Source organism: Mandrillus leucophaeus, unplaced genomic scaffold, assembly GCF_000951045.1.
Source record: "Mandrillus leucophaeus isolate KB7577 unplaced genomic scaffold, Mleu.le_1.0 Scaffold218, whole genome shotgun sequence".
In the NCBI taxonomy this organism is placed as follows: Eukaryota; Metazoa; Chordata; class Mammalia; order Primates; family Cercopithecidae; genus Mandrillus; species Mandrillus leucophaeus.
Window position 1 is genome coordinate 3,177,175 of NW_012102232.1, and position 25,342 is coordinate 3,202,516.

The 25,342-nt window shown below is 41.5% G+C and overlaps 1 protein-coding gene across 1 annotated transcript in view; it reads right to left on the bottom strand.

Annotated features, from left to right (window-relative positions):
• LOC105540271 (A disintegrin and metalloproteinase with thrombospondin motifs 12) overlaps window positions 1-25,342 on the bottom strand; it is a 234,964-nt gene that overhangs the window by 44,188 nt on the left and 165,434 nt on the right. The window contains exons 16-18 of the mRNA XM_011980815.1: window positions 23,602-23,728; window positions 16,560-16,770; window positions 3,742-4,860 (exon numbers count right to left, since the gene is read on the bottom strand). Of these exons, the coding sequence (XP_011836205.1) occupies window positions 3,742-4,860; window positions 16,560-16,770; window positions 23,602-23,728 (1,457 nt within the window). The remainder of the gene's footprint in view (window positions 1-3,741; window positions 4,861-16,559; window positions 16,771-23,601; window positions 23,729-25,342) is intronic.

Below are 25,342 nucleotides of genomic sequence, written 5' to 3' on the forward strand. Positions count from 1 at the left end.
TTCATGCCAATAATCTCAGCACTTCGGGAGGCTGAGGCAGAATTTTGCTTGAGGCCAGGAGTTCCAGACTTGCCTGGTCAACATAACAAGACTCCCATCTCTGCAAAAAATAATAAAAAAATTATCTGGGTGCAGTGGTTGGCACCTGTTCCTATCTACTCGGAAGACTTAGGTGGGAAGACTGCTTGAGCCAAGGAGTTCAGGACTGCGATGAGCTATCATCAAACCACTGCACTCCAACCGGGGTGACAGAGTGAGACCCTGTCTCAAAAAAAAGTCAATGAGTCAGTGACAGAGTCCTTCTCTTCTCCTCTCTCTTCTTCCTTCCCCATATCCAATTATTTACAAACCCTGATTTTAAGTTCAAATATATATTAGGTATATTTTCCCCTCTTCATCCTGAACATTCTTCTTATAGTTCTCATGCCTCATCTGGACTATTGCAATAACCTCCCAATAGGTCAAAATCCTCATTGCTTCGGAACAGGCTCCCTACAGTCAGCGACAGAGAGTGCTAGGTATTTGCCATGATCCTTTTTCTTCTTCTGGGCACATAATTGGGTTGCATGTCCCAGCTTCCTTGAGTTTGGTTTGATCATGTGACCTAGTTCTAGACAACGGAATGTAGGCAGAAGTGATTTGTCACACTTCAAGGCTTGGGGCATACAACCTCCTGCAGGAGTGCCTCTATGCTCTCTTCCCTTTCTGATTGACTGGGATGGTGACCCCAGGGCAAATTTGATGATGGGAAGATGGTAGAGCCATTGTCAGCCTGGGTTCCCCAATGACTGCACCATCCTCTACCATCAGCACTGCAGACTGGAATCACCTTGTATTGCCACATGACTGAGAAGTCAACATCTCTTCTGGTGAGCCATTACTCGTTGGGTTTTATTTGTTACAGGAGCCTAGCCCTCCTAATGTGTGTGAATGTAGGCAAGTGTGATTTCTAATTACATATGCATACGCACACATGTCATTTGTATTTGAATGGTTCTGATATCAATCCTACACGTATGCCTTTTATCGTCTACTCTTTCCTATTCTGTTTGACCTAGGCTGTTTTATTCTCATGGCCCACAGTGTCATTAATTGTAAGTGCTTTCAGACCTTATTGCCATTAACTAAATATCAAAATACAAATTAATTAGTAGCCTCCACTTCTACAACTTGTTTTCTTTGTTTTTCAGTCCCCAGAAGCCACACACTGTCTAAACTGCGTCGACTGAAGGAAGACAGTAGTCCTGCTTATCTGCCCTTTAGGGATACCATGATTTAGGAAGAAAATATATACTTGAGACTACTGTTTGACAGGTGCTGGCAGGTGCCTCTCCTCAGTGTTCCCTCCGCATTCTGCAGAGCATGCTGAAGCACAAGTAGCTGGACTGCCTTTGGGTGAATCCGAACACTATCACTTCAAAAACACCTAAAGAGATCCATTTTGTTTCAAAACATCTAGCCTGGACCCACTGTGGTAATAGAGGGACAATTTGCCCCTGTGAACTCAAGTAACCATGAGTGGCCTCAACGTTATTTTAAAGAACTTTCTTGTGAACTATGTGATTTTCTCATTTGTCTACCCAAGGCCACCACATAACTGGCATTATTTTCATATGTAATATGACCAAAGAAGAAACAAATAAAATCAAAGACACAGAGGATGGTAATATTTTCTGATTTGCAGAGCCAGGGGTCATGGGTTCTGAAGTCCATCTGTCTGAGTTCAAATCCCCGTAGCTCACAGGTTTGTACAATTCTGGCTAGCCACTTAAATTCTCTCAGCTTCAGTTTCCTTGCCTCTGCAATAGGGAAAATACTACCAATCTCCTGGGACCGTGGTAAGGATTAAATGAGAGAATTTATGCTCATTAGCATAAAATCATGCTTATAAAGCCTGATGCATGCTTAGGAAAGAAACTGATTAGGAACGAAACAGGACTGAAATGTCAGGAGTCATGAGACCCATTCATCTCCTTCCTTCAACAAATTGGCTTACTGTAAGCATGAAAATCTTCTCTATCTCTGACTCAGAATTCTTTATCTCTAAATGGAGATGATAAGATGACAGAAAATGTGATAACTCATTTTAGAAATCAAACATAAATCAAAGTGAAAACATAGCTCAAATGCAAACAATTATGTTATTTAATGCAAGAAATTTTGGAGATGGTTTGAATTTACCTATTTGTTGCTTCTAGTCAATTCCATGACCAATAATGTTGATTAATTTATATAAAAGAATTTTGTATAGTTGTCAGTTGGTGCTAAAATCCACTAGAGAGATGGCAGATCAGAGTGGGAAGAGATAGAAGGTTCGTCATCCAATTGTGTCTTTGGAGAAATCAGTTAACTGTTACAAATCTCTTTGTCTATTTGTAAATTGGTATCAGTGAGACACTTACCTACTCATCAGGACCATCAAAAGGGAAAAATAAGAGACTACCTGTGAAAAGGGTTTGTAAATTACATGTTTTATAAATTGTTATACTTAAAATTGCTATTTTTATATTAGCTGCTAATAGTTTACTTCCCTTTAGCTGGGGAGATGAGTCATGAAATGTCATAAAAATGCTGAATGATTTGAACATGTGATTACTTTGCCGCAAAGTCCTCTTTTGCATTGTTACATTATATTAACAAGTTTGTATACTGCATATTCAGATTTCAAATAGGTGAGAAATGATTTTGATGCTTCAAAGGATGTAATTAGTTCTAGAAATGGAAAGACAAATATCTAGCCAAATTTCTGGAGCATGAAAATAGGGGCTAGCATGATGTCATCATGCTTATTTTCTTCTTCCTCTATATTACAATTCTTTCAATAAGCCAAAATGAATTTTTTAAAAGCAAGCACTCAAACAAACCAAAAAGAAAAGGAAAAAAAAAATCACTGATATGGCGAGCTATACAATTGTTTTAACAAGTTTTGTCTTAGGTTTCCATTCTATCTGTGATTACTTCACAATTTTAAACCATGTCTCAAAACTAGGTTTTTTATTGAAATGTGAACTCAGGCCTTTTCAGTCGTCCTTCATCATAGGATCATTGCAGTTTATAGCTGGAAGGAACATTAGAGATAATCTACACTTGCCTTATCATTCTGTAGGAAAAAAAAAAAAAAAAAAGGCTCAGAAAGATAGATGAATTTGCCGTGATTACACAGCCGACTGCCCAGGCTTCCTGGCTTAGTTCAGGGTACGTTTCAGTATATCTCACTGCATTTGTTCTCCTTCCCTATATATAAATTTTTAGCTTCCCTTTGCAATGACATTTTAAGTCAACCACCAAATAGCTGGCACTTGAACATAGACCACCCAGGGGTCTTCACTGGTCAGTTTACATTTCTCTGTCTTGTATCCCTGACCTCAAAACAGGTTTCTTAAAGATGGGGACTGCATAATGATTTCAAAGGGCTGCACAGACATTATTCTGTGTGATATACACAACATCCCTATGAAATGTACAAGGCAGGAACTCTCATTTGGTTGTGGCAGGTAGAACCAGATTAAAAGCTAGACAATATATCTATAAAACTTCACAAGTTATGTAATTTATATAATTTTATTTTTTCCATTTGGAGAGTTAGGGGGGTAAGGAGGGAGGTGAGGGCATGGTCTGACTGATTCCTTTTGTTTTCACAGAATATATTTTAATGCAAGTTCATTTTGAAATTTTCATATGAATTTAACACTCCTAGCTTTTTTCCATGTAACACCAGGCCTTGGGTAGGAAATGTCTTACCTCGCTCCAGTTTCCGACGATCCAGTGTGCAGAGCCGTGGTCGTTTGTGAGCTGCTTGTAATTGGAGGCATTCAGCAAAAAGCCCTCGGCAATCAGACTTGTTGCATCCTCCTCAGTCAGGACTGGTTCAGTACTTTCTGTTTGATTCATGTCGTTTGGAAGTTTCAGATGGCTATGGTTTGCTGTCTTTCCTGAGGGTTCTGGCTGGTGGTCTCCTCCCAGAGGGAGGAGAGTGTCAGCTGGCTTTTCAGTAACCATCCCCTCAACTCTGGGTGTGCCAGTTTTGGGAGTACTGGGCCTTTGGCTGGGGAGCAGTCCTTCTATCACTGTGCTGAAGGTTGGCCACGGGGACTCCCCACTGAGATCCGGTGTCAGTGGAGGTGCAAGTGGCATTTCTGTACTTTCCACTGGAGCGTCATTTCCAGGTACTCTGATCTTGGTCCATATTACAGGGTTGCTTTCATCTTTGCCCTCAGGCTGTTCCCTGTCTTCCCCTGAGCCACTGTGAATCTCCATTTCTGGACCTTTGGTCAAGGTATTGTAAAATGGAGTCACAGGCCAAGTCATAGGGTTGCGGGAAGATGACAAGTCAGAACCACTTGTTGTAGCTATAAGGCCTCCCTCCCAGGTAGGACCAGCATCTGAACTGGAAACATTTTCCTCACTTGGCTGAATGCTCACGGATTGGGAAGTGAGGATGGGCTGAGAAGTGCTTCCAGTGGAAATGAGATAGCGAGAGCTCAGCTCAGGTTGGGTTGAGCTACCTTGCCACTGTTTCCCACCCATGTCTCCTTCTTTGGAGGCTGTGGTAGGACGAGGGCTGCTGATTGCTGCAGGGCTTGTGCTCATAGACTCAGGCCCTATGGGTGTGGTCAGCATTCTGGGCCTGGATGTAGGTAGAGGGACGGGCTTTATGGGGTCCTGCTCAGGTGTTGGTGGGTTTTTTCCATTGGAAATAGTGCCTTTGTTGGGTTTCAGACCTCTCCGGCTAGACGGGCATTGCTGGAGGCCACACAGAGCCCGGCTGTTGGGTTTCCTTGTCACATCGCAAGGTTCATCATGGTTCTTGGCACATGTGACACTGCGAATCCGCACTCCACCACCACAGGAAACAGAACACTAGAAGAGAGAAACAGCTGTTAGTCTGGTGAGAGAAGATGCTTTTGTTCTCATGGTCAGGTCTATAACAGATCAAAACAGGCCTGATGGAAACTGAACTACGCAGCTAAAATTGTCTGCTATCTCTACATTTGGTTTCTGTGCTCTTTCAGTTTTCCACGGAAATATGTATATCCTGGAGACCAGCTGGGACTCAGTCTCAACCATTTATTCTTCACAAACTGAAAATGTAAACCATGATGTAGTCAAACTACATTCCCTTTGGGCTGTGAACCGTGGATGGTGGGATCCAAAATGAGTGCAATGGTTTACACAAGTCACCAAACCTTTTAAAGAGCTAGTAAGTCACATTATCTCTTTTCTGGGATTGTGATCTTATTAAATTAATGTATAATGCGTGCATATTCTCTGGAATATGAAATTTGGTATAAGGAACATTTCCCTTTATATTTAGAAAGCAACCATCATAACTCACACATTTTCCCCAGGTACCTTAAGCTCCATTTTCACTTGCCTGTGGCAGGCAGAATCAGATTAAAATCTAGATAATCACCATACTCACACAGGTGCATAGATCCAAGACCTACTCTAAAATTTAAAGGTACATAGTTAATCAAAGGTAGGAAATAGCCCTTCCCAAGGAGTTCGGTGAATCCCTTAGCATGGCACTGAAGTATACATTGGGGTACTGGTAGGGGCCCCTCCCCAACGTTCCCTCCATATTCTGTATGCCACGCTGAAGCCCAAGCAGCTAGACTGCCTTTGGGGGAATCCTAATGGAATGGGCCTTCCTCAGGATACATGGCAAAGAATGTTCATTGCATCAATTTCAACACATGTGGATGGCAGATACGGAGTTGCTATAAAACACGAAATGTCTAAATATTGAAAAATCCATACTTTTACCAAACAGTTCCATTTTTAGCTTCCCTTTCCAATGGCATTTGAAGTCAACCACCAAACAGTTGGTAGTTGAACACAGACCACCCAGGGGTCTTCTCTGGTCATTTTACATTTCTTTGTCATGTATCCCTGACCTCAAAGCAGGTTTCTTAAGGATGGGGACTGCATAATGATTTCAGAGGGCTGCACAGACATTATTCTGTGTGATATACACGACGTCCCTATGAGATGTACAAGGAAGGAACTGTTATTCTGCCTTCCACAAGTGAGGAACCTGAGACCCAGGAACTCACTTGAAAGGCAGCAAGTCAGTTGTAGAATAAGCATTAGCTTTATTTATTTATTTTTAATTTAATTTAATTTTATTTTTGAGACGGAGTCTCGCTCTGTCACCCAGGCTGGAGTGCAGTGGCGCGATCTCAGCTCACTGCAAGCTCTGTCTTCCATGTTCACACCATTCTCCTGCCTCAGCCTCCCGAGTAGCTGGGACTACAGGCGCCTGCCACCACACCCGGCTAATTTTTTGTATTTTTAGTAGAGACGGGGTTTCACCGTGTTAGCCATGGTCTCAATCTCCTGAGCTCATGATCCTCCCGCCTCGGCCTCCCAAAGTGCTGGGATTACAGGCGTGAGTCATCGTGCGCAGCCAGCATTAGATTTATTTTTACCCCCATCCCCAAACCTAGCGCAACACACTGTACAAGTAGCTGTCCATGGAGTTTACTCAGTGACTTTTGATTTGTGAAAAGCTACCCAAAGGCAGGAACTGTTTTTTATTCGTAATGGAATTCCAGGATAGTTCTGAGGACACAGTGATCACCTTGTACATATTAATTAAGTGACTCTTTTACCTGGAAAAAAAATCAGGAATGGAAAAATTCTCACTCATGAGCTTCTGCATTTAGTTTAAGGTCCTTGCCTTCTCAAGTTCTATTTTCAATTTTCTCTAAGTAGGAACATAATATTGACATAGAAAACTTCTCCTTTATTTTGTTTCAATCAAACATAATCACTCACTGATGTAAAACAGCTCTGTGAAATCAGCTCTTTAGAATGTACAGCTGAAGGAGTGTCTAACTGTGGATTTGGACCCAACCAGTGAAGCTCTTGACTTAAGATGTCCACAAAATATTAAAACAAGTTGCTCCAAGGTGGAACTTCCAGGTTTGTTTTGAAATAATAATAAAAATAATTTGGGCGGAAATGATGCTTAATGCACACTCATTTCCTACCAAAGTGGAGGCTACCAACTGCAAGTATCGGAGCCTGACAGGGAGGCAACAGTCTCTTCTGGCATGGTCCATGACTCACTTCTCCCTGGACCTGGAAAGGGAAGGCAGGAGGTATTTATCTTCCTGATGTGCTGCATTGTTTCTTCCCTTCTTCTGTAGGAGGATACTCTGTGCTCCATCTATTTTAGTCATGCGGAGTCCCTCTCCATTTGTTACATTCTAATCTGAACTTCTTGGATTTTCAAATCCCCACTTTGTAAAATTCATCAGTTTTGTATGTGTGAACACATTTCCATGCTGGCTGCCTCAGGCAGGCTCAGTCTTGAGAGCTGACTGATAACTGAGATCCCAGCTACTGCCAACTCTTCTCAGGCAGCAGGTGACCTTCTTTTGGCTTTCCTTTCCATGAAGTATTAGACTAGATAGTAACATAATGAGAAACGCTTCTATTTTTCTTTTCTTTCTCTTCTCTTTTTCTTTTTGGTTTGTTTTGACTTGAAATGTTGCTAGTATCTCTAAAGAAGTTAGCTTCACTTGTACACTTTTACAAAAATTTTTAAAATGCAAAATTATAGGGGCATATCCCCTCCCACCTCCCCAGTGAACTATGAAGTAAAAAAAAAAAAAAAAGAAAAAAACTATAAAACCTCTGAGAAATAGCTTAAATTCTCTGATCTATCATATTAACTCCCTACGCGATTCAGTGACTAAGTCCGCTTCCTCCCCTGGAAACAGAGACAGCAGCACCTACCTTTGCAGGCTACTGTGCAGATTACCTTCAACAATAGGCTTAACAGAGGTGGCATAATATATGAAGACAAATAGTGATGGAAAGCTATTATTATCACTGTTCTAATAATGATGCTGATAATAATAATAGTGATCACAACAAAAGGCTTGGGGTTCCCCAATTTCCACTGCCCTTGTGGGTGACACACAGAACTGTCTCATTAGGGAGGTGTGAAGTGAGCAGCTGTCTTGGTGAGGTAGGTGCAGGCACATGTCTACAAGATACTGTGGAGACCCACACACCCCCTAATGGTTTACTGCTGCATGTTTTTAGATTCAGATTTCCTAAAGCTAACAGATGGATATGTGGTTTTCAAATTTACAAATAACAAGAACTAAGTAATCTTACTGATGGTGTGAATTTGCTCAACCTAAAAGAGTAAGGCAGGAGTAAAGAAAAGCTACTGTATTAGTTTGTTTTCATGCTGCTATAAAGAAATACCAAGATGGGGAAATTTATAAAGGAAAAAGGTTTAATTGACTCACAGTTCTGCATAGGTGGGGAGGCCTCAGGAAACTTACAATCATAGTGGAAGAGGAAGCAAACATGTCCTTCTTCACATGGTGACAGGAGAGAGAAGTGCAGAGTGAAGAGGGGGAAAGCCCCTTATAAAACCATCAGATCTCAAGGGAACTCACTGTCACAAGAACAGAATGGGGGAACTGCTCCTATGATCCAATCATTCCCCATGAGGTCCCTCCCTCAACACATGGGGATTACAATTTGGATTACCAGTCAAAATGAGATTTGGGTGGGGACACAGAGACAGACCACTTCAGCTATCTAGCTGGTTGCTGAGTTAAAATACATTAGATTTTAATATTTTGAAGCAGAAGATGGTTTTTGAAGAGGAGTCCCAAGTAGCAGCCTAACGGCTACATGTGGCCCACTGACATGTATTCTTTGGCTTGCTCAATCTTAAAACCCACCAATCTACCAACCAACCAACAAACAAAACACAAAAACCAAAATAGTAGCCAACATTTTTAAAATTAGAAATTTTATGTTAATAAAATTCCTGATTTTTAACTTCTCTTGGAAAAGCTGATGATCTCATCTATAGTTCTCATTCCCAAACAGCAACCTAAAACCTGATTAATGAAGACCTGGGATCTAGGAGTTTATACGTCCCTCAGTGCACCAACCTTTCATCCACATCTACTTTTCTTAGCCAGCAGACATTGAATCTTCCAAATAACCCACGATTGCCATTCCTTAGTCCTGGGACACAGTATGCCCAGCTGGACAGTATTAGCTGTCTACCAAGCTTATTGGGCCTGAATACGAACTTGCCTTTTCTCCTAGTCACTGCAGAACAGGCATTGCTGCTTTGTATTCAGCTCCACGCTTCTTCCAGTACATCTTCCAACTGTGTTAATCTGCTCAGGAACTGTCAAGCTCTACAGATGAGATAAATGCAGTACACGACACCACACTCCAAACCCATCTCAATTGGTAGTTTCAGAATTCTCCAAAACAACTTCAGCTATGATTATCGTACACCCTTACCTCGTAATTTTGAACCCTGGACTATGCAAGCAGCATGTCAATCTGTTACCCTGCTCTCTGGGAGTCATTTTGCCCTCACTTGTCACCATCCTGGATACAGGCTTCTTGTGGGGAAACCCACCGAGAAAGGGGTTTGCTGCCAAATTTATCAACTCCACCAACCTGTGGTCCACTGTTGGGGGTGAGGAGGCTCACAATTGGCACTGAGCTGTAGCGCTGAGAAAGAGTTTATTTGAAAACACAGTCGGAGTTTATCAGAGGGTTTGGGTTAAAGGGCTGAGTAGAGAAACAGTGAATACTTTGGGCATTAAAACATTGAATGCACAATCTCAGAAATTTATACATGAATAATTCACTCTCATACAAACACCAGCTTTGAAAACAAGCTAAAACACATAGGTATCTGTTTTGGGTTGAATTGTGTCTCTCTCAAAAAAGATATGTCAAAATCCCAACGCCCCCAATCTCAGAATTTGATCTTATTTGGAGAAAGGATCTTTAAAAAGGTAATCAAGTTACAAGAAGGTCATTAGGTTGGGCCTAATGGTATCCATATCAAAAGGGGAATCTGAACACAGAGATCACAGGCAGGTAGAATGTCATGTGAAGATGAAGGCAGAGGTTGGAGTGATGCATTTACAAGCCAATGAGCACCAAAGATTGACATCAAACCACCAGAAGCTGGGAGAAAGGCATGGAACAAATCGCCCTCCCAGCTTTCAGAAGGAATTCACTTTGCCAACACCTTGACCTTGATTTTGTAGCTTCTGCAGATGTGAGACAATAAATTCCTGTTGTTTAATCTGCCCCGTTTGTGGTACTTCATTAGGGCAGCCCTCGGGAACTGAGACAGTAGCCTAGGTAATTAAAACAAATCAGACCTGATGAGGACAATCAACATAGCTCTCAGCTAGTTTTTCATGAGTAGTTGTTGCAAAAAGAGGTGCCCATATCTGTCCTCCAGAAACCCTGGCCGAGCACAGGCTACTGTTGCCTGGGAAGAACTGAGATGTTGACACGAATGACACTCCACACCAAAAGAGGGAGTGACAAGGTCAGAATATCAGGTGGCCAGCCCCACAGGAGTGCCTGGAACTGGGGAATCCAGAGGGTCAGCGACTCTCAAAAATGTCCTTATCCCTCCATGCTCTCTCTTCCCTCAGGTGGCAGGGACTTCACATGAGTCTAGCTTTGCTTCCCACTTAGCAATAGACATAGCATTGCCTTTTGAGCCACGCCTTCTGTCCCAAGAGCCAGAAAGAGCTCATCTGTGAACATCAGCATTCGGTCTATTTGGTTACCCTGCATTCCAACACCCCTGTGATAAGCTTTGTACTGTATCGATTCTCAGTACCTTGGTTAAGTGAATGTTTTGTTTGTGTGTTTTTGTCAGGCACAGGAAGGGTCCGTTAAAGATCTTCCTAGACTCTGGGTGTGCCTGCTTTTAGAGTCTCCACCAATGTCCCATCAAATATATTCAAATGCATTTCTCGTCTCAAGTAAAATGTAACTTTTGCTATAAAAAAAAAATTTGAAATTTTTTTTTTCCACTTCACTTTTTAAAAATGTTTATGGGTACGTAGTAGGTATATATATTTATGGGGTACATGAGATGTTTTGATGCCGGCATGCAATGTGAAATAAGCACATCATAGAGAATGGGGTATCCATCCCCTGAAGCTTTTATCCTTCCAGTTACAAACAATCTAATTATACTCTTTAAGTTATTTTAAAATGTGTAATTAAGTTATTATTAACTATAGTCATCTCATTGTGCTATCAAATCGTAGGTCTTATTCATTCTTTCTATTTTTTTGTACCCCTTAATCATCCCCACCTTCCCTGCAAACTCTCACTACTGTTTCTAGCCTCTAGTAACCATCCTTTCACTCTCTATGTCCGTAAGTTCAATTGTTTTGATGTTTAGAGTCCTAAAATAAGTGAGAATATGCAATATTTCTCTTTCTGTGCCTGGCTTATTTCACTTCACATAATGATCTCCAGTTTATCCACGTTGTTGCAAATGACTGAATCTCATTCATTACTGTGGCTGGATAGTACTCCATCATGTATATGTACCATCTTTTCTTTATCTGTTCATCTGTTGAGGGACACTTAGGTTGTTTCCAAATCTTAGCTATTGTAAACAGTACTGCAACAAACATAGGAGTGCAGATATCTCTTTGACAGACTGGTTTCCTTTCTTTTTGGTATATACTCAGCAGTGGGATTGCTGGATCACATGGTAGCTTAACTTTTACCTTTTTGAGGAACCTCCAAACTGTTCTCCACAGTGGTTAAACTATTTACATTCCTACCAACAGTGTACGAGGGTGCCTTTTCTCCACATCCTCACCAGCATTTGTTTTTGTTGTCTTTCGGATGTAAGCCATTTTAACTGGGGTAAAAATGGTATCTCATTATAGTTTTGATATGCATTTCTCTGATGATAATGATGTTGAGCACCTTTTCATATGCCTGTTTGCCACGAGTATGTCTTCTTTTGAGAAATGTCTATTCAAATCTTTTGCGAAAGGCTTTATTTTTTTCCTGCGCTTTTGAAGTTATTCAGTGAGGGTAACATTTAATTTTGGGGAGGCTCTGATTTCTCAGCAATCGTTATGCACAGTCTGAAATTCCAACAGAATGAGAAAAGCCAGCCTACAAATCATTTCCAAACGGAAAACATTTCTTATGAATACGAAAAACTGTCATATTGCTACATTTTGCAGATATCTGAGATGCAGTATGGCAAAGTATACATTCAGAGTAGACACTGTGCTGCCTGCATTCAAATCCTGGCAACAGGTGACTTTGGACAAAGTTCTAAATGTTTCTATGCCTCAGTTTCTTCCCTTGTATTAATAAAATGGGGCTCAATAAGTCATGGTGAAGATTAAATGTGCTAATAACCATAAAAGTACTTAATAGATACATACATAATACATAGTAACAATGCATACAAAATGCTTGGTGTGTATTTGCTATTAATATATAATTAAATATTGATTTCTGATTTTGCAGGGTCCTTTTGTTTTTATAGAAGCAATGCATGAGGTTTTTTTTTTTTCAGGTCTCAAATAGTTGTACAGGCCCTTGAAAAATCTGTAGGCCAGAAGCACTGCACTTACAGTGTTTCATGAATAAAATGAATGAGCTCCTTGAGCTCAGGGAGGGGATAGGTGAAAACTTACGGGGCCACAGATCAGTTCCTTCAGCACCTTTGGGTACAACTGATTGAGCAAGGTTTGCAAAATCAGATTAGCATGGAAAATAGACTTTTGTCTTCTTGTCTGATAATAATTTAGTGAACACTTACTATTTACCAGGCACTATGCTAAGTGTTTGCATGAATTATCTTCTTCAATTCTTACAATAATCCTATGTTTCTCAATGACAACAGGCTAAGAGAGAATTAACACTGGCTCAAGGCCACACAATTAGAGATTGCCAGGGCTGGAAAATCTAGAAAAATTATCACCCATCATTACTATTAGTCTAATTACTAGGAGAAATAACATGTTGGTTTATAGTTGAGGAAACTGAGGTCCTATAAGGAAAAATCATTTTCCTAAGACTGTATAACATGCAATACAAGTTTATGCAATACAAGACCAGAACTAAGATGGTTCTCTGTGATCTCAGCCAGGACTCTTCCCACTTCCCTTTCTGCCAAGGATGCACTAATCAAACATTTATTAGGTACATGGTGGTTATCCATGCATCCATCCATCCATCCATCCATCCATCCATCCATCCATCCATCCATCCATCCAAGGAAAAAGATGGCACAGCTTTTTACAAAGTATCTGACTGAATCATTCTCTAGTTATATCCTTGGAGTCATTATTAAAAATCTCATGTAATTTTGGCAAGTTATTTTAAAGCTCTCATTGGGAGTACCAGGGGTGTCTCTTGAAGAAGAGGTACCCTTCCATCTATCAGATAGAAAGAATTATGGAACCCACTGGGCTGCCCTTGTTGCCCTGGTTGTCTGGATGCACTGGGTTAAACTGAAAGCTTTATCAAAATAACCCAATTATTCTCATGTTTAGCATGTTGCTCTCTGCTCCCAGGCATGGCTACAACTTCCAGTTCACCACTTCAATGTCCAGAGCCCTTTTACTATAAACTGCCTGAAATGCCTTTGGAAAGGAAAACTATATAAACAAACACACACATCCTGGCTTCTGGAGTGTCCTGTTTGCCACACACACACACATTTGAACCCAGGAAGCCATGCTCTAGGGACTGTGCCCTTCACTACTAGACTGGCTGCCTCTCACAAGGCATGCCCCTGAAATGGTATATCTGGGAAGCAAGGGAGCCACAATAACTTTGATACCTCATCTCTATTTACAATAAATAGAGTTCCCTTCTTTACCCTCTAAGTCCACAAAGTAGGGTGAGCAAAACCAGGATACGATTCTTGGTAAAACCTGAGATTGGAGGTGGGAGTCAGGTATCTAGAACATAAGCTTAGAGAAAAGGGGCTGGTCACAGTGGGCAGGAAAGCCTGCCTGGGGCAGCAGGGGAGAGAACTCCCCTTTCTGATTCCTGCTGCAACAGGGAGGAGTATACCGACCTGGCACAGCTGGGCCCACTCTTCCCTTACTGCTTGAGTTGGTGGAGGGCTTTGATAGGGAAGGGAGCTCATGAATGTACTTTCTCTTTCTTCCCTCTTAGGTTAGCCCAGAGAAGCCCATTTTATAGCAGTCTAGAAGGCTGTCAGTTCTTGGGCCTTTTGGATCAGTAACCTTACAGTTTTAGACCATCCACGGTGACCCAAATGACACAGTACAGACCAAATGATGGCTGAAGCACTATCCTGCTTCAAATAATGTTGGTCTCCAGACAAAAACTAGACAATAAATACTGCATGCCAAGAATCGCTACGTCATCTCTCTTTAAAAAAAGTATCTGGGCATAGTTAGAATGTCAAAGACATTTCATCATACTCCAGCAAAGTTCATTAGAAGGTTATTAGTAAGACAGCAGAGAAAAGAAAGGAAGACCCGTTTGATGAATATTTTGGTACTGATTTAACTAAAAGCACTCCAATGACATCTTCTAAATGACGACATTGGCCCAGCCTTTCTGCTCAGCTCTGTCAAGTGGAAGCTAGAAACTGTCCGTGTGTGGTCCGTTGACTATGCAATGGCTGCATATGGAACCACAGACCCGAGTGCTTCTTACATCATGCCAACTTTTTGGTCTCTTGTTCTCCAGTTAAGACAGGTTACTACGCTTCCCATAAACATGAACACAATAAAAACTCCTCAGCCAGATCTGTAATTGCAGTCCTCTGAAAAAGCATTAAGATGTTGGCAATTAGTAAATTCTACATGACAAGAATTATTAACAGTTTTGGATGCAGCCAACACATTTTTGGTAAACAGATTTAATAGGCCAGTCACAATACTCTATTCAGCCTTATTTTGACAACACTGGAATTTACAGAAACCTAGGTTGTGGTGGACTAATAAGGCAGGACAGCCAAATGCTGTGATTATACTCCCCCAGGAATAGCAAAAAGAACGTTTGGTTTATCACTGATGTGTGTACATACATTGGTGAGTGAATCAGTAATACACCCGTATTTGTATGTAGGTATATTTCTTTACATGCATACCTTTGTCCTTCCTTTCCTTTCTTTCCTTTTTTCTTTTTCTTTTCTGGATCCTATCTCTCCCACTGGATGGAAGTTCTTACCATCTAGGGACCATACTTTCTGTTTCTTTTCTTTTTTTTTTTTTTTAATTTCACCTAGATGCCCAAGAGAACATCCTGTACAGATTCAGAAGGTAAATAAACCTAAACTGTGACATAAGCTAATAAAAGGGAGTCTTGGAAATAAGGTTTCATCAAAGCTGCTGTATTTAAATGAATGTTTTGCTTTCAAATAGGTATCTTCAGAGATGGTACCTTTGCTTATACACATTTTAGAATTCTTCTTTCAGAGCAGGTGCAAAGCAATCTGTCACATATTTATAATCAAATGTTTTTTAAACACAAAAATTTTGATCACATTATTCATTTATCCATCAGGCCCCATTCTAATCGACTTTCTGCGGCATTCTCCTGAATCAGATATTCTCCATTTTCTCCCGAGTCCTCATAGGAGTTCCTAAAATATCCTGAGCAATGGTAGCATTATTGTTATTATTATTTTGAGACAGAGTCTCACTTTCTTACCCAGGCTGAAGTACAGTGTCATGATATCAGCTCACTACAGTCTCGATCTCCCAGGCTCAAGTGATCCTCCTGCCTCAGCCCCTCCAAGTAGCTGGGACTACAGGCATGCCACCATGCCAGGCTAATTGTATTTTCAATAGAGATGGAGTTTCATCATGTTGCTTAGGCTGGTCTCAAACTCCTAAGCTCAAATGATCCTCCTGCCTCGGCCTCCAAAAGTGCTGGGATTACAGGTGCCTGGCCAGTGGTAGCATTATTATGGAAGCATATGGCTACTCAAGGAAGCTCATAAGATAAAGTCAGCATCCATCTCTAAACACTGGCCTGTTAATTTTTTAAAAACATGTATTTTCTAGTTATTCCTTAGGTTATTCACTGAACTGCATATAGGGAAGCAGAGCTGAGGCCCTTGGAGGCTTTGGGGCCTTCCACTAATAACTGGGAACATGACAAGGCCTGACAAAACCAGATGCCAAAGTGACCCAAAGAAAATTAAAGCCTGGGAGAGCTTTTCATAACCTTCCAGCTTACTGATTTCCAATTATAGTCAGATAATTAGATCAAATTAATTTGGGGAAAATGCAACATTCATCTGAACTTATGTGTCTGATAATAGATGTTATAAACCTTGGTCTGGTTTGGCCTTGACACATGGTGAACAGATGGATAATTCGAGGGTATTTTTCTTAGTGTCAAGTGACACTCTTTTGGTTTGGGTTAACTATAGTGATGTGCTGGTCAACGTTTTATAAATCACTTTTGGGGTGCGTGGGAGGTCCCTGATCTGCTACCAATGGTTTAACAACAGGCCCAGCCAAGCTTCTGATTTATTAATTAGTCATTGTGATCCTGTATTGGGGGTGGGGTGGGGCGGAATCTACCTCACCCCTGTCAGGTAGTAAGCTGACCATTGAGCAAGTGAGAGCAAGATCCCATATGAATGGAAAATGAGCAGGCCAGGGATATTTTGCAATTTTACCTAGGGTCACTTTGGATTGGATAATGAGAAGGAAGGCAGAGGCTGATGAAGCTTGAATAATGCCAGTTTCCCCTCTGAGCCCTGAGCTCACCTCACTCCAGTTGCCCACTGTCCAGTCCGAGGGGCACAGGATGTCTCTGTTACAGGAAAGGAGGGTCTTGGGCTTCAGCAGGTGCTGGCAGTCTGTGGGCGGGAGAGCCTGCTCGTCAGAGCCCATGGTCTGGATGCACAGCACGGTTCGCTTCTTCTCCCCGTGGGGCCCGCATGTCGCGGAGCATGCTTCCCACTCCCCTGCCCACCACCTGCAGGCAAACATGGACATGTGAGAGAAGATCCCCAACGTAAGCATACATTCCATTCAACCACTGAGAAAGCAGGGGCAGAAATGCAGATCACAGGGCTGGGAGGGCCATGGAGACACTCCAACCCACTAGGGGGCGTGCTGCAGACAGGGCCACGGTGTCTTCAATCATAACTCCAGAGCTCAGCAGAGTGCCTGGCATAAGCAGTTCCATGTTTTTGAACGAGAAAAAAATATATACGCATGCCCTCTCTTTTCAGTAAGAAAACTGAGGTCCAGGGTTCTGCTGTGCAACCTGAAGCAAGTTTAAGTCTCACTTTCTCATCTATTCAATGGGTGTAAAAATATATGAGCGTTGCTGCGCATTAAATGAAAGACCAGTTCATGTAAAGTGTATAGTACAGAGCCTGACATATAACAAGAACTCAAGCATTTGTTATGATTTGTTGTTATTTTGACCGTGCTATTGAGTAAAAGAGTCCAATTAGACTCTAGGTCTCCTGGCTCTTAACTGAATGGAAAGTAGGCACTTTAACATAAATTTTAAAATTACTTAGGAGGTGATCAATTAGGGACATTGCCTTAATTTTTCTCCCTATCTCCTGAAGTCTACTTGTTAATATTTTCACTGCTCCCTTTGATAAGAAATGAGTAGAAAAAGAATAAACTTAAATAAAATCATTTTTTACTCAAGAATCTAGGAGGTGGGCCCACTGGTTACACAGACGTAGCTTTTGAAAATGGCAGGGAGCCATCTCTTGTCCCTCTTCTCCATTATTGTGCAAATCTTCCCCAGCACTGAAGATAGAACAGGTGTCTTCACTCAGTGTGGTTTGGGTCCATTATTGTTCCTCTGTACAGCCCACTTTTCCATCCCTTCGTATAGTAACAAGTGGGACACTTTCATTTCTCATGGGAAAATAGTACACTGGGGGAAGTCCTTCATTCCTGACTTCAAGAAAGTCTCCTGACTTGAGACAGCATTGAATTTTGGTAATTTTGAAGATAATTACTTTTTACTTTTATTTACTAAATATTGAATTAATTTATGTATAATTTCTTTTGATTGTGACACTTTTAGTCTCAAGTTAAAAATATCAGAAGAAAGCAATTCCTCAATTCAATCATATTCTTCATTTAATAAGTAATTGAGATTACTTATTTAATCTTTGGTGTTTAACCTTAGTGGGTAAAGAGCTAATAATATTGGAACAGTATGATGTGAAACCAATAAGTGCCCCACTGTATTAATCTAATTACTTTGTCCTACCTCAGGCTTTTCTAAAGGAGGTCAGGCCAAGAGAATCTATAAAATGCCATTCTGAAAAGGCCTTAATCTGAGTTGATTGAAAGTTTAATTTATCTAAGTACTTGCTATAGGGCTTTCAGCTGTATCACTACAAAGTGATAATGGATGTTCTTGTTTTCTCTTCTGGGAGTTTTCTCTACAGTCCCTTAGGGAACATATTGCCTGTGATTTTGCTGTGGTCTGAATGTGTTCCCTAAAACATATGTGTTAGACACTTAATCCTCAATATAACAGTGTTGGGAGGTGAGGTCTGATGGGAGGTGTTTAGGTCGTGAGGGCTTTACCATCATGAATGGATTAAGGCCACTTGAAAAAGGATTTGGGAGTGGTTTACTCCCTTTCACTCTTCTACATGAGGACACAAATGTTTGTCCTCTGTTGCCCTTCCTCCTTCAGCCTTATAAGGATGCAGCAAGAAGGCCCTCGCCAGATCAAATGCTGGTACCATGATCTTGGCCATCCAATCTCCAGAACTGTGAGAAATGTTTCTTTTTAAAAGAAATTTATTTTTTATTTTTATTTTTATAGAGAAAGGGTCTTGCTTTGTTGCCCAGGCTAGTCTCGAACTCCTGCGCTCAAGTGATCCTTCTGCCTTGGCCTCTCAAAGCTCTGGGATTACAGAGTGAGTCACCATACCTGGCCAAGAAATAAATTTCTTCTTTATCAATTACCCAGTCTGTGGTATTCTGGTACAGCAACACAAAACGGACTAAAACAGCTTAGTCTTACTCTCACAAGATTAAAGTGAAAACCATCTTCTTTTTTTTTCTTTTTTCTTTTTTTTTTGCTGTAAAGGTCTTCCAGGCCCAGGGCTCAGGAGCCATGCTCCAGCTGTTCTCTGCTGTCCATCTCATTCTTTTGGGTGTTTGCCATAACCCCACCTCCTGTAGGAGATTTCTAATAGAATACTGTTTTTATATTTATGGAGATTTTATGTTTTATCTAAATGTCTAAGAGTGTGTGTGTGTGTGTGTGTGTGTGTGTGTGTGTGTACATGTGTGTGCCTATGTTTGAGATCTTTGAAGAGCCTGTAGTTGTTCCGGAATTCTGTAAAAGTTTACTGTAGTTTGGATATGAGTCTTCTCTGAGATCAAGTAGAAGGGATGGGTTAGAGACCCTTTGAACCTTTCTTTTATTTTTAAAATAACCCCTCTTTTATCAGTAGCTTCTACTGATTCCTCTATCAGTATGTGCTCCAACAGCGCTGATCGCCAACAAACCAGGACACCTCACTCTTTCTAAATTTCATTACTCAGAAAAATGAAAGTCCAAAACTGAATTGGTTAAACCCTTGCTGAGAATAGTAATTTCCTTTAAGAAATCAACTTTTATAATTATAATCTTTCTTTGTACGAATCTTTTTCCTAATAGAATTTACATTCCAAAATCCAATTCAACTAAACATTTCACATTCTGACAAAACCATGACTACAGTGCAAGCACTCTTACCTCCTGGTCCTGTGTACACATTGTCTCCATATTCCCATTATATCCCATTCCTCCAGCCTTATTTTCCCTAGCTTTCTTGTCCCCTACACACATCATGCTCAGTCCTTTTTCCCTCTTTCATGGGCTTTTCCCAGTCTCAGTGTCTCATTCCTTTCATTTAGATCAGAAAGTCTCAATCAGCAGAGATTTCTGCAGCTTCCCCTGGAATGTCCGAAGACATTTTTCATCATCACAAATCGGTGGTGACAGGGAAGTGGGGGTGGGTTGCTATTGGCATCTAGTGGATACAGTCCAGGGATACTGCTACACCTCCTACATTGGCACGAGACAGCTTCCCACAACAAAAAACTATCCAGCTCAAAGCAGCAATAGTGTTGAGGTTGAGAAACCTCGATTTAAGTCATATACCATTATTCTGTGGACTGAAACCTACATATAGCTGCCACAGTTTTAAAAAATCACTGTCAGAGGTTTATTGAGTACTTCGGATATGCTAGGCACCACCACAGCTGTGACCTAGCAGAGTTTTGCTTTTCTGAAAACCAAAGTTCAGAGAGAAGTCAGTAGGGAGAAGGGACTCAAATAACCTCTTTCTGGAATCAGATATATTAAAATTTCAAAGAATTTCTTTCTTGACAGCCTTCTCTCTCCTGGAACATGCTCTATAAGGCTTTCATCCTGAAAGCCATTGGCTATGTAATACATTTTTTTTATGTTTAATCAAAAGTTTTTATTAAATCTTAAAAAAATCTGTCTCAAATACTCCTTTGGGGAAGAACACAGAATGTTGAAATTGGCTGTAAAAACAAGATATTACTGAAGAAAAAATAAGATTTTTTCTTATTTACTGAAGAAATTTCTTATTTACTGAAGATTTACTGAAGAAATAAATAAGATTAAACCTTGCACAGGAAATTTTGTGGGAAAAGAAATGACAGGTCTCAGTGATGGGTATGAACTTTTCAGAGATCATGGAAATTAGGTGACAGAAGAAGATATTGCAGCTTGAAACTCATATACAAGGAAACTAGTGAACTAAGTTTGCAAAAACAAATAATATTAGTTTATTATTTGTTCTTAAAAAAGCAAATCGCCAGGCACGTGGGCTCATGCCTGCAATCCCAGCACTTGCAGAGGCTAAGGCGGGTGGATCACTTGAGGTCAGGAGTTTGAGACCAGTGTGGCCAACATGGTGAAACCCAATCTCTACTAAAAATACAAAAATTAGCCAGATGTGGTGGCATGCGCCTGTAATCCCAGCTACTCAGAAGGCTGGGGCAGGAGAATCGCTTGGACCTGGAGGCATGACTTAGTTTTGGAGTCAGCCTTTTCTGCGCATTCATAACATTTTTATTGTGTTTTAATGTGAGACAAATAGTTTAAATGTAGGGGATTCTGGTTCTAGCACTGAAACCGGCTTATCCTGAGATCCTAGGCAGCAGCATGGTGTAGCAGCACATACAGAGGCAGCAGAGCAGACAGATCTGGGTTCAAATCCCGACTCGAAAACTTGTAGCTAAGTGACCGAGGAAAATTTTTGTGAAGGCTTTAGAGTCTTCATTTGTATAATAAGCATAAATGTATCTAAGAATTAGGGTTGCTTACATGTTTAAATGATATGGTTGTGTGGAAACAGCTTGAAAAATAGTGGGTTCTTAAAAAGTACTAGTTTTTAATACAGGAACAGAAAACCAAACACTTCATGTTCTCACTCATAAGTGAGAGTTGAACAACAACACATGGACACAGGGATGGGAACATCACACACTGGGGCCTGTAGGAGGTTGGGGGGCAAGGGGAGGGAGAGCATTAGGACAAATACCTAATGCATGTGGGGCTTAAAACCTAGATGCAGCAAACCACCATGGCACATGTACATCTATGGAACAAACCTGCACGTTCTGCACATGTATCCCAGAACTTAAAGTAAAATGTAAAAAAAGAAGTGCTAGTTTTCTCTGCAGCCATTTCCCCTAGGGTATGGCATCAAATTTCTCTGAACCTTTATCTCCTCATATAGCACCTCAGAGTAATACCCATACCCTGTCTTATGACTATTTCATAAATATCTGTAGAAGCTAAAATGCAGTCGTAAATAAAAAGGACTTTTGTAAACTGGCCATTGATATGGTTTGGCTGTGTCCCCACCCAAATCTCAGCTTGTATTGTAGCTCCCATAATTCCCACACGTTGTGGGAGGGACCCGGTGGGAGATAATTGAATCACGGGGGCACATTGCCCCATACTGTTCTCGTGCTACTGAATAAGTCTCACAAGATTTGTTGGCTTTATTAGGGCAAACCCCTTTCACTTAGCTCTCGTTCTGTCTTGTCTGTAGCCATGTAAGATAGGCTTCTCGCCTTCTGCCATGATTGTGAGGCCTCCCCAGCCACTTAGTACTGTGAGTCCATGAAACCTCTTTTTCTTTGCAAATTATCCAGTCTCGGGTATGTCTTTATTAGCAGTGTGAGAAAGGACTAATACAACCATTATATCTGAATGTTTCATAGAATTCTACTTAGCTTATCATATCCTACTTGAGAGCGCATTTTCAGAAATTGAACCTGTAAGTATTATATTATGCTAATTAACATTCTCAGGAGTCAAAAATCTCACAATTCATGAATTCTGTGGAGTAGTAGGCGATGGACTAGCTCTAAGAAAGGCTCTCTTTCCTGGCTCATTCTTCCTTGAGAAAGTAACATAACTGCAATTTCATATAAAACCTAGTGCTAGCCTTATCTTCCCTTGTCATTTCTAGTTCTTCCTGGCAAAAGAGCCACAGGAAGGAGTTAGAGCAAGGCGAGGCGATGACACATTGCTATCCTGCTTCAATAGTGGTGGGGTCCAGCTCCTACCTAGAAAAAGCCACAGAACAGAAGAGAAAATAAACCTCTCTCTGAGTTGAGAATACCCTGGCCTCTGGGTCCTGCCAGTTTGGACCGCTAAGAGACTGACATCGGTTTTTTCAGGACAAGAGTCTTGTCTTGACTCTTCTTTCTAACCTAGTTCTTGGATATTTGTCACATTCTAGCTCTTCTTTAGAATCCGCCCTGTCACCTGTTTGATTTATGATACCAGTGAGTCTCCCCATTGTTTAAATGCCTCATAGTATGTCTGCGTAGAACTGGGATGAACGCTTGCTGGACTCTGCAACATAAATACATCCCTGTTTAAGGTCGCCAGAGAATGAAGATACTTCCTGGAAATCAACCAATATTCCTTCCTTTCTTCCTCTTTCCTCTCCCTCTTTCCCTCCTTCTTTTCTTCTTCTCCTTCTTCCTCCTTTTTCTTTTTCCTTTCTTTTCTCTCTCTCTCTCTTTAAACATAAGCCTGGCATAATAACATCCCAACTACCTTCTAGGATCCCAATCTCTTGAACCAATGTGGTTAACAATACCCTGAATATTGCTGAATATCTCTATAACAGTGACTGTCAACTGAGGATGATTTTACCCTGTAGTGGATATCTGTCAATGTCTGCAGACATTTTTAGTTGTCATAGCCTGGATTGGGAGGGAGGGAGTTCTACCAGCATCTAAGTAAACACAGGCCAGTAATGCTGCTAAGCCTCCTGCAATTCACAAGGCAGCCCCCCACACAAAGAGTCAGCTAGCCCCACATGTCAGTAACGTCGAGGTTGGGAAAACCTGCTCTCTGAGCCCCGTCTTCTGGGCAGCCTGAAGTACAAGTGGGCACTGTGATTAGAAGGTGCCAAACTTTCGTCTGAAGGCTGGAGTTGCACTGGTAAAGTCCTTGGAAAAGACAACTCTATTAGTGAAACTACTTTTGCGTGATCCACTTAGCATTCTCTTCACCAATGCTTTGGCACTTAGTCTTGCCAAATAATTAAACACAGAACACATCACCTTGTGAAAATACTGCTCTTGGGAGAATATGTCCTCACAGCTTGCCACAGGCTCCAACAGCATAGCCACAGAAACTTCTAACAGCGTTTTTGTGTTTATCCAAGTAACAAAGCCACACATTATTTATCAGCAAGCATTGGGTCACTCTTGAGTCAGACATCACTGTAGGCAGACACACAGAGCTCCAGCTGTTAGCGATGGTTACCTGGGTGGACAAGCCTTTTCATGGCACTTCTTCTGTCTCCCATTGGGCTGTGTTTCCGGGTCACAGAATGTAGCTTTCACCATCCCACGGCCCTTCTTTATGCAATGGGCAGTCTGGCGGCGGATACCTGGGGGTCGGACAGAAAGATTCACATGTATTGAATCCTGAGCCCACATGCTCATGGTCAGGTGAGGTGCCTGACCATGTCAACGATCATGCTGACGGCTGATGGGAAAGTTGTTCAAAAGTTACTTGGTTTTTAAAGAAGGGATGAAGAATGGGAACCTCTTGTGATTCACCCTCATGCTGCAACTGGCAAGGGGAGGAGGAGAGCTTGCCTAGGAAAAACTGCAGGTCATAGAGGTAGGAGGTAAAGTCTGTTCCACAGATTACATTCCAGGCGTGGAGACGACACTAACACACACATGCCAGATGGAAAACAAACGAGATTTAAATAATGAAAGTAGGCTGGGCGCAGTGGCTCACACCTGTAATCCCAGCACTTTGGGAGGCAGAGGCAGGTGGATCACCTGAGGTCAGGAGTTCGAGACCAGCCTGGCCAACATGGTGAAATCCTGTCTCAACTAAAAATACAAAAATTAGCCAACCATGGTGGTGGGCTCCTGTCATCTCAGCTACTTGGGAGGCTAAGGCAGGAGAATCGGTTGAACCCAGGAGGCGAACGGTGCAGTGAGCTGAGATCGTGCCACTGCACTCCAGCCTGGGTGACAGAGCGAGACTCCATCTCCAAAATACTACTGCTACTAATAATGAAAGTAGATGTCATCAACAGGTGTTACGAGGCAATTGCTACATTATTAGCTTAATTAAAGGATAGAAGAGACAGGTATCTTTATATTAGTTGAGGTCGGTAAACTCTTAGAGGCTGAAATACAATTTAAAATAATGTTGTGAAGTTTGAGATGTTATGTTTTTTAAAATACAGGGATTTCATAGCAAGGATTGATAATCCTGCTGCCTTCAGAGACCAGATAGTTAGTGCCAGTAAGGGACTCACACAGAGTCTATAGGCAAATGACGCCTTGTCCCAGGCATTGTTCTAAACTATGTGTATTTATATCATTAATATATTACCTGTTATCTATTATGATGTATAATAACCCAAACCTCTCAACAACCCAATGAGTTCAGCACCATCATTATCATTATCTGACAGGTGAAGAAACTGAGGCACAGTGAAGTCACAAAGGTTGAGAAAGGGAAAGGACCACTGACTTTGATAACTAGGACATCATTAGCAAGGGAACGTAGAGGAAAGGCCAGACTGTCATGGACTGAAGTGAAGGCGCAGTGAAGAAGTAACTCAGCATCTCCCTTGTACGGGCTAGTGCTTCAATGTGACATGTGAAATATTGGGTGAGAATACTAAAGACTAAGTAAGATCCCTGAAAGGCAGAGCAATCTGTACAAAGGCTGGCACCCTGAGCTCTCAGGATGTCTAGACCTTGTGTGGGCTCATTGGTGTACAGAACTCCAGAACTGGAAAGGCCCTGAGCAATCCAGTGAGCTGATCACCTCTTCACTTTACCGCCGAGGACACTGAGGGGCTTTCCCACAGCCACACAGCTGGCAGGACTGACCTGGAGCCTGCTGTCCTACCACCCACCACCTCGCGCTCCCTCAGCATGGACTCGCTTCAGCCAAATCCCCCTGATGCCAGATGGCATCTTGTCACTTAAAAAGGTGTCAGAGGGAGTTGCAAAACAGTAAGTAAATCCTT